Below are 13,420 nucleotides of genomic sequence, written 5' to 3'. Positions count from 1 at the left end.
CTAAGGAGGAATGATAAGTAGGGAAGGGGTAGTTTTGGGCTGAGGGGGTTGCAACACCATGAGTACCCTAGCAATGCATTTTGCTCTCCATCTGGACACTTGGCACTTGCCTAGGGTTAGATCAGACACTAAGCCATAACTTGCTCTGTGATATCACTATTAGTGGAACAGTCAATTATTTTCAAAGGAGGGGGCATGAACAAATGTATATCTAGACTTATCAAGTACCCTACAAAACAGAATTTCAAAGTTTGGGGTGCCACCTAGTGGCAGCAAAACCGTTTGCAATGGCTCAGGTCAGAAAACAGCAGAGAGGGCAGTGTCCACTGCTGGATTGCAGCAGATGATTAAAACAGGACAATGCCAATTTACAAGTTGTGTATTGTAAACAAATTTCTTTGCCAATAACGTCATTATTAAAAATAAATAAATGTAAACTTTCTATCAGTCACTGGCTGGCTGTTCACTTTCTGCACTTCTCTCAGCTTGGCCAATCAAATATCAAGGAAAACAGTCTCGCTCTCAGGTCCTCAGTATGTAATGTTTGGGCTGTAAACAATCTAGGGGGGTGTTTAGTTTAAACAATATATGGATGGAAACATTTCTATTAGGTTGTATTTAACTAGATAGTAGGGTGACTGTCCTTCTTATTTTCCATCTAGGTCCCCCTCGCTCCTGTATCTGGGTACTTCCCATGCATTAATTGAGTTGCAGAACACCTCTGTGTGGTAGAGAAGTATTATCATCTTCATTTGACAATGGAATAGTGAGGCAGGAAGATTAAATGGTGTTCCCAAAGTCACCCAAAAAGTCTATGGCAGAGCTGCCTCCAGATTCCCAGTCTAGCAACTTAATCACAAAATCGCCCTTCTTTTCAAATACACAATGTCCCATGACCTATATCTTTTAAGGCTTGATACATGTGAATAGGTGAAAAGTATGTTTTCAAATGCAGTTATCTTTCAATTTGTGATTTTTGCTATAAACACTGTGTAATAGTGTTCCTTAAAACTAAGCTTTGTCCTTTATTTCCTTGAAATATAGCTGGTTACCCTTTTGACAGTGTCCCTTTTAAAGAACACATTTAGACCTTTTCTGACTGTGTATGGGTTAGGGTAAAGGGTTCCTAAAGGAATTTCAAACAACTTAGACATCTAAAACTATCTTGAGCTAAATCGTACAAAACCAGCAACATGTATTCATGTCCAAAGACTCCATTTAATGGTAGCTTCCAGCTTTTCTGTCCCAGCTGAAGCAACAGAATTGCTATTCCTCAGGATGGACTAGCAATTTTGAATTGATTTTAAAGGCTCAATTAGGGGCTACATAACAGCCCCATGGCTAAATTCCCAACAAGATAAAAGTTTACAGCATAGCATTAACTGCTCTCTTTCTTTTAGGTCAATTCTTGTGTAAGAGGTTATTTTGCCTTGAAAAGCAGCCAGATTTATCCCGAGGCAGCAAAGCTGCCATTCAGAATTAAATGGAACCTGGAAAGTACTATCAAGTTAAAATTCACATTTAATTACACGCATTATTAACCTTATTAAAGTAGACCTAATTTCAAAAATCTTACTGCTCACTAGTTTTTAGGGTTTTTGCATTTTTTCTCCACTTGGGCAATGAAAATAAATAGTCTAGTCAGTTTTACTTTTGTTTAGTCAGTTTAATCATTTTCATGTCCTCTTGCACTGGTGAGCTGTTGCAAATGTTGTACTTACATACATTGCAGGGGAATATTTTTTGGTGGGTTTTTTTTGTTTTTTATCAAAACTGATTCCACTGAAACTTTTTAAAAATTATGTATCCATTTCTATTGCTATTCTGTTGCTTGCTTTTAAAATTTGAAAGTGGGCCAAAGTAGACTTGATAATGCTCCCTTTAAAATGTTTTCATATTGATTTTTTTGTTGACTCAATACAGGATCTATGGTGCATCCAGTTTCAGAAAGCTTTTGCCTTTTAATGTGATAAATTTGATTGGTACATAATAGTTGAATTAGCTTTTGCAGTAAGTGTAATTTTTTATGTACAGGAAGTAACACTTAGCACTACTACTCAATGCTTAACATTTCACAAAGCACTACTCATATGTTAACTAATTAACCCTTGCACCATCCACTGAAGCAGGGTAACACTGCATATTTTACAAATGGAGAAACTGAGACAAAAGGATGGGATCTTCAGAAGAACTCCGCACTGACCTAATTCATATCACATTACTTCCCAACAGTAAGTGGCAGAGCTAAGAATTTAGAAGTACCTAGGCCTGAATCCATAAAAGGCCTTAGGTGTTGTGATGCAGAGCATTGCAATGCCAGCTAGGTACCTAGAAAAAACACACGGACACCACTGCAATACACAAAGCCTGAGGTAGGGACCTAAGAATGCAAGCCACAAAGCCAGTGTGCAAAGTGGGAGCTGCCCAAGGCAGCCACAGGGAAATGTGCACAAAAAGGATGTGCCTAACTCCCACTTCTGACATGAAGAGAGGTACCTAAGTCTGAACTAGTGATCCATGAAGTGGGGGAAGATGGACACTTCACTGCCTAAATTGTGTGTAGGGCCTGAACTAGTAGGCTAGCCATATCTACAACAGCTAGGGACAGGCTGATGCAGGATGCCCAGTGGTTAGTGCACTCACCTGGGATGTGGGAGACTCAGTTCAAGCCCCCCTTCCACCTGATAAGGAGAAATTATCCTTTCAACAGGGATCTGCCACCTCTCAGGCGAAGGCTCTAACCACTGGACTATGAACTATTCTACCGTGGGTTTCTTCAATCTCTCCTATCAACATTGTTCCACTTAAATTAAATATTAATTGAGCCATCATGAATGACTCTACAATGAAGTGCAGTGGTGCCTAAAAATCTGGGGATTAGGCACCCAAACGCTTTTATGGATTTGGGCCCTAAAGTGGAGTCCTGTGCTCTAGCCATTAGAACACACTATCTCTACACTCTAAAGCAGTGGTTCACAAACATTAGCAAGCCGAGGACACCCATTTTGATTTAAAATTTTTCATGGACCTACACGCCCCACACTCAGCCCCAGTCCTGTCCCCACCCCACCTCTTCCTGTCCCTGCTCTACCCCTGCCCCCCCCTCTTCGCTGCCTCTTTCCATCCCTCCCTCTGCTCCTTCCCCTCCTGCCCAGCGCCTCCTGCATGCTGCTGAACAGCTGTTCCCTGCTGTGCAGGAGGTGCTGGGAAGAGTAGTTGAGGAAGAATGGAGGAGCTGATCAGCAGGGCCCACAGACCCCCTGGAGTACCCTCATGGACCCCCAGGGGTCTGCAAACCACAGTTTGAGAAATACTGCTCTAATGGATACAAAGTATGCTGACTGTATAACAGAGTGGGACCACTAATTCATTTTATTCTCTATTAGATCTGTCAGAAATAGGGGGGAAAAAGCACTATGCAGCAAACTGTGGACAACCAGAGAACTTTCTCTAACATGTTTGAGTTTACCTATCAGGTTAACCAGTTGAGATTCAGTCTTTGCCCCCTGTGGTAAAGCATTAAGTATAAGCTTCCAGGCACTATAAAAATCCAGGTTCTTGTTCCTTTCTTGAGGAGAATCTTTTTGTGGACTAAACGCTGAAAAGCATAGATTTCCTTTAAGATATTGAATGTGGGTGTCACTGATCCAACCCATAATGATATATTCATAGGCACATGCAACAATATGTTCATTATCATTGTTATAACTGTCGTCCCTCTGTTTGTTACACCCACTTATCACATCTTGACTAAATTCAGCTGGAAAGCCCACTGGGGGATGGCCCCTGTCTGGATGCTACTGATGTATAAGTAAACTTGAAAACCACATGTCCCTTTAGCATGTGGACTACATTTACTATTGTCCCTAACTGCTTATTTAACACATGAAGCCTTGAGGGCCAACTGTTTTGAAATACTAGATGTAAGAGCATATTGCCTTAATAGCTGGAGACCACACCATGGGATGTCAGAAATCTGTAGACAGTCAATAACATTATTGATTATTAAAAATACAGGACCAAACAGTCAGTATCTTTGCTTGAGTCACATATATACTTTAAATTCTAGCATGTGAACAAATATTAGTAGCCTTTGTTGCTGGCAAACCACCTTGACCTTCCCATATTACTAAATGGGGTGTAGCGGAGGCAGTACACTCCATTTCCCAGCTAGATGGAGAGAAGGGTCCTGGGGTTTCCTTAGTATGGAAAAAATGAGAACCTCTGCTGTAAAGTTGCACTAGTGATTAGATTCTGAAACTACACCAGGCTGTGGTTACAGTGCAACAGGACATGTGCCAGCCTTGAAATTACCCCCAGACTTAAGCCTCAGAAATGTATGTATACTAGAAATCTAACAAACAAAAGACCAGAAGCAGCAGGTAAATGTCAGATACAGGGTTTTTAAAGCCTCAGACTGTAAGCCTCAGATTGCTTTTATTGTACAGGCTATAAGACTCAAATAGGGTTAGGTTACATACGTTATTACACAGAGCATATGTGTATCAAGCTTGAAGTATCACTAAGCTTCCAAATCAAGAACTATTGAATATCACCTAAATAAACTGTTGGTATCATCTTTAACCTTTTTCATACAAGTCAAACTGATATTTCTTTATGTACAGATAGTATTTGCGGACCAGTTAATCAAAAAATCAGAGCTTTAACCATAACCCCTACAATGGATAACTTCATAACAGGCACTCCTAGTTTATGTACTGGACAGAACTTCATTATCTTGAAGACCAAAAACTGAGATTTTAAAGCAACTGATATTTTTACTTCTCTCAATCATAGTGTAACACAATGTCCTCCTGACTGAACATAGTGTATTGTAGTCGCCTTACTGAATGCAGAATGTTTTACTATGTGAAAAAAAGTTAGTGACTTATGGGTACATTAAGAAATAGCAATTAATTGGTTGCAAAATGCTAATTTATTGATGTATTTTAACTGTGTAGCTCCATGCAAGGGTACACTTTACAAATTATGGAAGAAGTAAAGTTCTTTCAACAGCTTTTTTTGTACTTGCATCCTCTTTAATTCGTAGTCAGTCAGTATTTTAAAATGAGTTGTTCATAAGGTAAACTTATAAAGAATTACTTTTAAGAAAAGAAATCTTATATGCATCTAGCAGAACAAAAACATTTAGAAGCTTTAGTTGTTTGAGAACGCAAAGTACGTATTTATCATAAGCAGCATACAATATCTGCATCAACCCCCCAAGTTATATATGCAGGAAAAGCCGCATACAGTACCTGCATGAAAAATCCAAGGAACATATTTCAGGTACACATGGTATCTGAAAATCTGTAGCAGCCCCAGAAATTAACTTAATAAGAATGACAAATGCCCACTGAATTTACAGTTTCTGTAGCAGAGCTAGATGAAGAATTAACAACAAAATACAAACATGTTTGAGGGAGCCCTGTTCTCATTTGCAAAATTAAATCTGTACAGTGCGTACTCAAATTCAGCACACTAGTGACATCTGCACTATGACACCACCCCAGCAGAACCATGCACTAGAGGAGCCCTTCCCTAGACCACAGAGGAGAAAGCCAGCCATTTTCCCCTTGTGGCTGGCTTACAGATCCTGACAGTGGTCTGCCACCCTGAGATAGTAGGCTCTAATGGGCTGGTATAAAGATCAGATAACAATTATGGTGCAGTATCACCATGGTTTGGCTGAATTTTATGGTTGAACTTCACACTTTTTCAGGTTTCTTTGCACTTAATTTGTCATTTCTTAAAGGCAAACAAAATACATTTACTTTAAAAGAAATTTATTTTCTCAAGTCACACACAGTTTTAAACAGATGTAGGACAACTTATTTCACATTTTGAGCCTTCACCAGAGCACGCACACACTAAGTCACATGTACAGTAAGTGTTTTTCTATTATAATTCTTCCTGGACTGAGATATCATTAAGGTGCATAGGCAGATGAAGACTCGCATTTTAGAGAGAATGGTTCATAAATCTGTATGAAAAATGACATGTAAAAACTTTTCATGTTATCAAAGTCTTTTCACAACATAAATGTGTTTAAAACAATTCATAAGCTTGATTTCAAAACAACAAAAACCCAGCCACCCTAAATCAAATAGAACATATTACCAGTATATATTCTTCCAAAAAAGATTCCCAAACTTTAAAATAAGTTTCAAATATATACAGATTTATAACTTAAGTGCTCATTTGCTCTAATCTTTTATCCATGCAAGAGTTGCAACAGGAGAGATGTTTCTTACAGAGGCTTTTCTGAAAATGCAGTAAAACTCTTCACTCGTGCAAAGAACAAAGGGGTGTACATCTTGTCAATGTCAAAAGCAGAGACTGCAGTCTCACCAGTAGATCTACAAAGAATGTTACAAAAGTGAGTTACGTTCATCAAATATAAACTGCCATTTAAATCCTTCAATCCTGTATTCAGGCGAGTGATTAGGAGTAATCCAGTATTTTCATAATGCGAAGTGTGCACAAAGCCACAGACACACAAGCTAACCTTGTATATATAATGCCACTTCATGTTGAAAGTAGGACTTGTATTTTGGCTATCTCCTGTTTATCCAGTATGTGCTTGTATTATTAATAAAATTATCACGATAAGCAATGGCACTCCACACTGAATTATACTTTCTACTCCTGTTATAGGATTCAGAATTTGGAATACAAGGAGGAGGATATTGCACTAGTAAAGAAGCCAGAGCTAGGAATGTTTGAAGTAAAAATACCATCTTTGCATGCTTCAGTGAGAATCATTAATCTATACTACAGTAAATATCTTATTAGCCTATTTAATGCTCATAGGCTTAGATTCCCAGTTATGTTCTCTAGCACATGAGGCTAGCCTCCTGACCTATACAGATTGATTTGTGCAACACTGTTGTTCTGCACCAATATGAAATTTGCCTTTTGGCGGAAGTTAGGTATAAGGGCTATGCACCATGTAAGCCCTGTTTGGAGGGTTTAATTGGGAGCTAAATAGTGTTTAGCCACTGTGCTGTCCAACAAGTGAACAACTCCAAGAAAACACGTCACAGTGTAAGAGTTACTATCTTTAAGGATAAATCAGGTTGAAAATATCAACTACTTAACTTCCCTGAAGTGGAATTCCCCCCCACACATACACCATGGAGACAATCATTCTGCTCATTCAAGATCAACTGCAGGCTCACCGCACTAAGAACTGGTCCCTACACAAAACCTGAGCAGAAAACCTATACATGGGGAAGTATGGAAAGAGTTGGGGGGCATCATTCAGCATCAGGAACATCTGGGTAGCCACGCTATGGCTACTGCTACTGTAGTCAATAGGCAAGAGTAGTGACCAGAGCCCACTGTGCCCCCACAACTCGAAAGTCTGTGTTAGTGGGTATACCACTGGCCATCTGCCCATATCTCTCACAGCCAGACATAGCAGTTGGGCACATTACTCCACAGCACACAGGGGGTTGGAGAGTATCCTTGCAGAGGCTCTTTGCAGCATACCCTGCTTTTAAAGATTCACAAGCCCAAAGAAAAGGAGTAGCTCCAGAGAGCAGAGGTTTTCCAAAACCTCTTTACTAGGAACAAAAATATTGCTGCTTACGATCGCCGAGTACAGTAGATCAAATACTATTCACAAATCTTACTAAACTGCAAAAACTCCATGCCTTCATGTTAGGATATTTTCCCATACTTGACACATTGCCAAAAAATAGTGATCCTGTAAGTTCTTAGAATGCTAACAAAATGCAAAACCAAGACCGTAATTATTTTATTTTAAAGTCATTTGTTTAAACCACAAAACTTAGCACATTTTATCATTGGATAAATCACTTCTTGCCTTATTACAAGCAAACATCTTTCCTTGCTCTTGTTCTCAGTTTATTAACTTACTTGTAAGTTATGTTACAAGAATGATGTATCCAAACAAGCTTGTTGAATCTCTGGCGGCCACTGGAACACAGCTGTAGTCCTACATGAAAACTGTGCTCTGTTTCTTGTACAGAAACACGGCGGAAATACCTGTATTTGTGGTAGTCAACTGGTTTCTGTACAATGAACATAAAGTTTAGTGACACACAAAGAACATACAGCACTACCATGGTTTACCATAACATTTTAAATAAGTGTTGAGTACAGATCCTGAAACAGCAAAAACTCCATGCCTTCATACATAGGATACTTCTATTTACATTGCCAAAAAGTAGTGATCCTTTAAGTTCTTAGAAGGAAAGAGTGATAATAAAATGCCAAACCAAGACCATAATTATTTTATTTTCAAGTCATTTGTTTAAGCCTCAGAACTCTTAACACCTTTTACCACTTCCTTATTTAATACACATCCTACACTATGTCTCATTTATAGGAAACACTAGAATTAAGTAGTAATATTACTTGAAAAATTGTTTAACTTATACCAAGATACATATGGAGCAGGCTTTCATGGAAAATAAAATTTCTCAAACTCAATATAGGGTTTGAGAAAAACTGAGACTAAGTTACTTAGATGTACAACACCACAACCCTTGTAATTACTCTGACGCTACTTACTATAGGTGTTTCTTTTTTTGTGCAACATCTGTTGTTGCAAGTTATTCCCAGTTAAATTCTTGACCAGGTATTCATTATTTAGATTCATTTATCTAATGCTGCAGAAATAAGTTTCACACAGATGAAAGGTGATGTCATAAAAAGGTCTTTGCTGCTCCTCCCACCTTTTTTCTTCTTCCTCTGGCTTAATTCTCATGCCACCATCTTTTGAGCTAGGGATATACATCTCTTTTTAAATTTAGCAAGGCTGTTATAAATTAACAGGCCTTGTGTAGCAATCAAGCTTGGGGAACAGTTGGCAGAAGAGGGCTTGTTGGGGGAGAAAATGGTGTCTAAGAGCGAACAAAGTTATCTTACAGCAAACAAATAGATCTGGCACGATATGTTGATGCAGAGAGACTGCTTTCTTGCTTCAGAAAGTAATATATTTTTGGAAGGAGACAAGTAAGTTGTTATATTTTACAAGTGCTCTAATGTGTGGTAATTTATCTGACATCACTTCATGCACCAAGTTGATTAGCGAGTTTTTGGTACAGTCACATCTCCATATGCTCTTTAAAGACACAATTGTGGGAAGCCTTAAGAAAAAAATCCCACTCTCCTTACCATCTTGTTCTCTTATTTCTCTGTATTTTATTTTGGTACCTACCTCTTCCTTCTTCTTCATTAATACAGCAAATACTTTGGTTTGATTGTCCGTATCCTGGGAGAGGCGATAATGGCCAAGCAAGATTGCATCAGTTCTGGAAAATTAAAGGGATGGTGTCAAGTATGTACTGTTAAGGATACTAGTTTTTATCTACGTTACAAAAACACCTAAGCATTAAGACTGACAATAGTTGTAAGATCTATTTTTCCTTCCTTTACTGACTTGCGTGTCCATTTTAAGGATGTGAGCTTTTGGACCATGGAATATTTCTGTGTTTTGTAAAGCATCAGGCCTGTTATTGGTGATGAATTATAATGTTGTTCATAAAATTGTTTTTTAGTATTTCTCTTAGGTAGGACAGAGTAGACCAGCTAGTCAGTTTTTTTACCCAATTTCTAGTTATTTTCACTTTCAAATTCTTATGCAATTGCTCAAAACTGAATTTTTTTTTGGAAATGCAAACACGTTTCCACAATAATTAACAAGTTCCTGGGAACATTTCAAGGAGGAAACATCCTCCTTGACCCAGAGAAACTAATATATTTCCTTGATTCCTTCAACTCCTTCCTAAACGTTCACTTCTGTTCAGACAGCCTTTCACTGTTTGCCCTCTTTTCCTACTTCCTTGCCTTTCTTGGGGAAGAAGAAGAAGAAGAAAAAAAAATCCTGAAATTACATGACCAACAGTGCATGTTTCTTATATCTATTCACTCTGAGTTTGTCCAGACATTGTCCAAGGTCTTGATCTTACAATCAGATGTCTGATTCCAGAATCAGGGTCTTAAATTGTAAGGTCCCTTGAAGCATGGACTCAGTCTTGTATTTCCCTGTAAAGAACTATGAATATCTGTGGCACAATAGAAACAATAAATGATGTTTCTTTAGATCTTTTTACTAATCCTAAATTTAGAGGCTAACATGAGTGAAAACATGGTTAAGCACTGGAATAAATTGCCTAGGAAGGTTGTGGAATCTCCATCATTGGAGATTTTTAAGAGCAGGTTGGACAAACACCTGTCAGGGATGGTCTACAAAGTCCTGCCTTGAATGCAGGGGACTGGACTAGATGATCTTTCGAGGTTCCTTCCAGTTCTATGATTCTACGAAAAGCGTCCTTTTTCTGCAGGGTAAAAAACGGAGAGATGCAGACAAATGTGCAGTTTCAACATACCTTGCATTTTTAGTCCGTAAACGAGGAACAATAGATTGAGGATCCTCAGGAGTTGTTAGCATCATTACTTGACCATCTGGGAAGAATCTCATGTATCTGCAAAAATACAATTATACAATAAAAACCTGGAAAAAGTAGTAGACGTTCTATGTTTTCCCATGGGAGCCCTTCACATAAAGGTGTAGCATTACAGGTGTTAATTCCAAGCATTTAAAAACAGATTTTCACGTTTTCAAAAACATAGAAACAGCTCAAACGCAACCAGAAGACCTGGTTTGGGAGACCACATGACCAAACTATGCAGACTTTTGCAAGAGCACAGAAGTTAAGAATTTTTGTTTAGATGAGGAATACAGGAAAGGAGCTACTGGCCAGAAGTCAAGATGAACCTTATATAAACTTTGGGAACATTCTTCCTACCCAGTATTCACTGAGATAAATGTAATTAGCTCTTAACTCTCATTAATCTGAAGATGTCTGTTTGATAGTGCTTCTCTACCGTAAGTAGATGCTAAGATCAGATATCAAATCTAGAAAGACAGGCTGATACTTTCCAGATCATATGAACGATCATGAGATTGACAGGTATCCTGTAGCTCATTTTAGACTCAGGAGGGGACAGCAGAGTAGAACAATTAGTTATATGAATAATGGAATGGAAAGGCTAAGAAAGGCAGTGAATGAGTAATTTGAAAGAGTTCAAAAGCACATTTTAAAAACCAGCCTTTAAATCTACTTTCTTGGTTATGAGTAAATTTAAAGGCAATTTTTATTTAATCTCATTTTTTCTTTCTGAGCACTACTTTGATGGACACAAAGGAAGGAATGATTTGGGGAGAGGGAGAAATCTGTGGCATCTTTAAAGTTCCAGTTTTATTGACAAGAGCAAAAGGTGCAACTGAGGAGGAATATTAGTTTCTAAACCTACCTCTATTGACCAGATCTAACTGTATTCCTTATGGCCTTGATCCTGGAAATACTTACACCCAAGTAACTTTACACACTAAGTAGTTCCCCTGAGCTCAACTGAACTATTAAGTGTTTGCAGTATTGAGATCTGTATTTGAATGAACAGTACTTGGAGAGAGGGGGGAAATACTTCCCTCACTCAGTTTACTACAGTTCTACCTGTAATATTCCACTTGGTGCCATGCCCTATAGAAACCATCAAGAGACTGCTCTCCTTGACGTATGTATGTTGTCTTGCTGATATACACACCTACAGAAATGAAGCAAATAAGAAAATAAGTACCTAAAAATGTAAGCATCTTTTAAAAGTGCATAAACATACAAGATTAAAAATTATGGCTCTATAGGTTTTCAGCTACATTTTTATTACCTAAAGAGGAGGAAGAAGTTTCTTTTAAAGATGACTGCATATTCAAAACCAAACTGAATTCAGAGAAGGCCTAATATTTGTGGCACTATATAATTAGACAGAAATAAAAGATTATGCAACTTTTTTCTGGCAAAATCATATGTAACAATGAAGACATCTGTTTCCAAAAAATATTCCTTACCATCAAATCGAACACGGGGCCTTTCCAGAAACATTTCTCTCCAGGAGGTATAAGGAACAAGTTTATTACAGCTTCTGCCCCAAACCCTCAAACAGGCTTGATGCCAGATTTCAGGATCCCTAGTGAAGATATAAAAGCAAAAGCCACAGCTTTACAGTACCTTGCTGAACTCCAATATCAAGGCACAAAAGACAAGTGGGGAACTTTTAACAATGTAGTGGTAGATGGGAACTGGATAGAGTTAAAGGCACTTTTCTTAGACTGCTCAATTACTGAACTATTAAGCCACACAGAACTTGGAATCATTGAGGAGCTAGAAAGCCATTTTCTCATCACGAAGTACAACATATGATGCAGTGACAATACAGCAAAGAACTTTCTCTCTGTGGCAACCTGGCATTGCTCTGTGATGTCTACATGGTGAACAAAGTCACGCGATTATTATTTTAGGACTCCTCAACTCCATTTCACAATACGTCCTCTCTTTTGCGAGAAAAGCTACTCCTTGCTTATAAACATCATTCAAATATTACCAAAACATATTAGCTTAAATTAGACTAATAGCTTCTATCTATCCAGACATTTACACCACAATCATTGGTGTATTCGAGCACCTGATTAGTATTATCAGGAGTTTAACAAGGGACTACTCATGAATAAGGAGAGCAAGATTTAGCCCAATATATAGATTTAACAGCCTAAAAGCAAAAACATATTCTTAACACAGGCAGCTTTCCTCTGTGGATTCACTATCCGTCTTTATATAGCAATACTAATACCACCAACCTCTTTTGTAGTGCTTTTTTATCAGCAGATCTCAAAGCACTTCACAAAGGAAGTCAATATCATTATTCCCATTTTACAGATGGGGAAAGTGAGGCACAGGGAAGCAAAAAGACTGGGTCAAGGTCACCAACAGGCCAATGGCAGAGGCAGGAATAGAACCTAGGGATCCTAGTCCCAGTACAGCACTCATCCACTAGGCAGCATTTTTACACACAAAATTGTATTTTTTGGCAATTTTAACTGTTTATACAGCAATATACAGTCTCTGCTCATGTTGCTAAGGTAAATTTAAACTGTATTCTCAAGAAAAATGACAATTTTATTAAGATAAGTGCCACCAGGAATTTTTAAATTTCCACATGACTTTTTCTACCTAAATAAATTATATATATATATATATATATAAAAACAATAAAAATAAATAAATAAATACACCTATAATCTTATACTTGTAACCAGTTTAAAGACTAAGATTAAGAAAAGCTCCTTGTTCTCCACCCAAAAGAACATAAGGTGAATATCTCATTCTATGGATAAAGTTTCAATTATACCTGGCACAAATGTAAAATCCTCTACAGACCAGAGATAGCTGCTCTAATGACCTTAGGTCCAGATCACTGGAAACCACCCATCGAAAAATGTACATTAGCACTTCCATAGGCAGCACTGTGAACAGAAAATAATTAAGTGATCACATGGTAACATGACAATAATCAAAGAAATTATTTCCCTGATCCTATTTTTGATAGCTAC

The 13,420-nt window shown here is 38.0% G+C and overlaps 1 protein-coding gene across 2 annotated transcripts in view; it reads right to left on the bottom strand.

Annotated features, from left to right (window-relative positions):
- Positions 1 to 5,769: 5,769 nt before the first annotated feature.
- The window catches only part of FBXO9 (F-box protein 9), a 39,038-nt gene continuing 31,387 nt past the window's right edge, over positions 5,770 to 13,420 (bottom strand). For both annotated transcript variants that reach the window (XM_084623173.1, XM_084623174.1), the window contains exons 7-13: positions 13,219 to 13,333; positions 11,882 to 12,000; positions 11,490 to 11,580; positions 10,362 to 10,457; positions 9,191 to 9,284; positions 7,885 to 8,039; positions 5,770 to 6,359 (exon numbers count right to left, since the gene is read on the bottom strand). In XM_084623173.1, the coding sequence (XP_084479299.1) occupies positions 6,251 to 6,359; positions 7,885 to 8,039; positions 9,191 to 9,284; positions 10,362 to 10,457; positions 11,490 to 11,580; positions 11,882 to 12,000; positions 13,219 to 13,333 (779 nt within the window). In that variant the 3' untranslated portion in view covers positions 5,770 to 6,250. The remainder of the gene's footprint in view (positions 6,360 to 7,884; positions 8,040 to 9,190; positions 9,285 to 10,361; positions 10,458 to 11,489; positions 11,581 to 11,881; positions 12,001 to 13,218; positions 13,334 to 13,420) is intronic.

The sequence above is a fragment of the Lepidochelys olivacea genome, assembly GCF_965140295.1.
Source record: "Lepidochelys olivacea isolate rLepOli2 genome assembly, chromosome: 3".
In the NCBI taxonomy this organism is placed as follows: Eukaryota; Metazoa; Chordata; order Testudines; family Cheloniidae; genus Lepidochelys; species Lepidochelys olivacea.
This window is presented reverse-complemented; position numbering and strand designations above follow the sequence as displayed.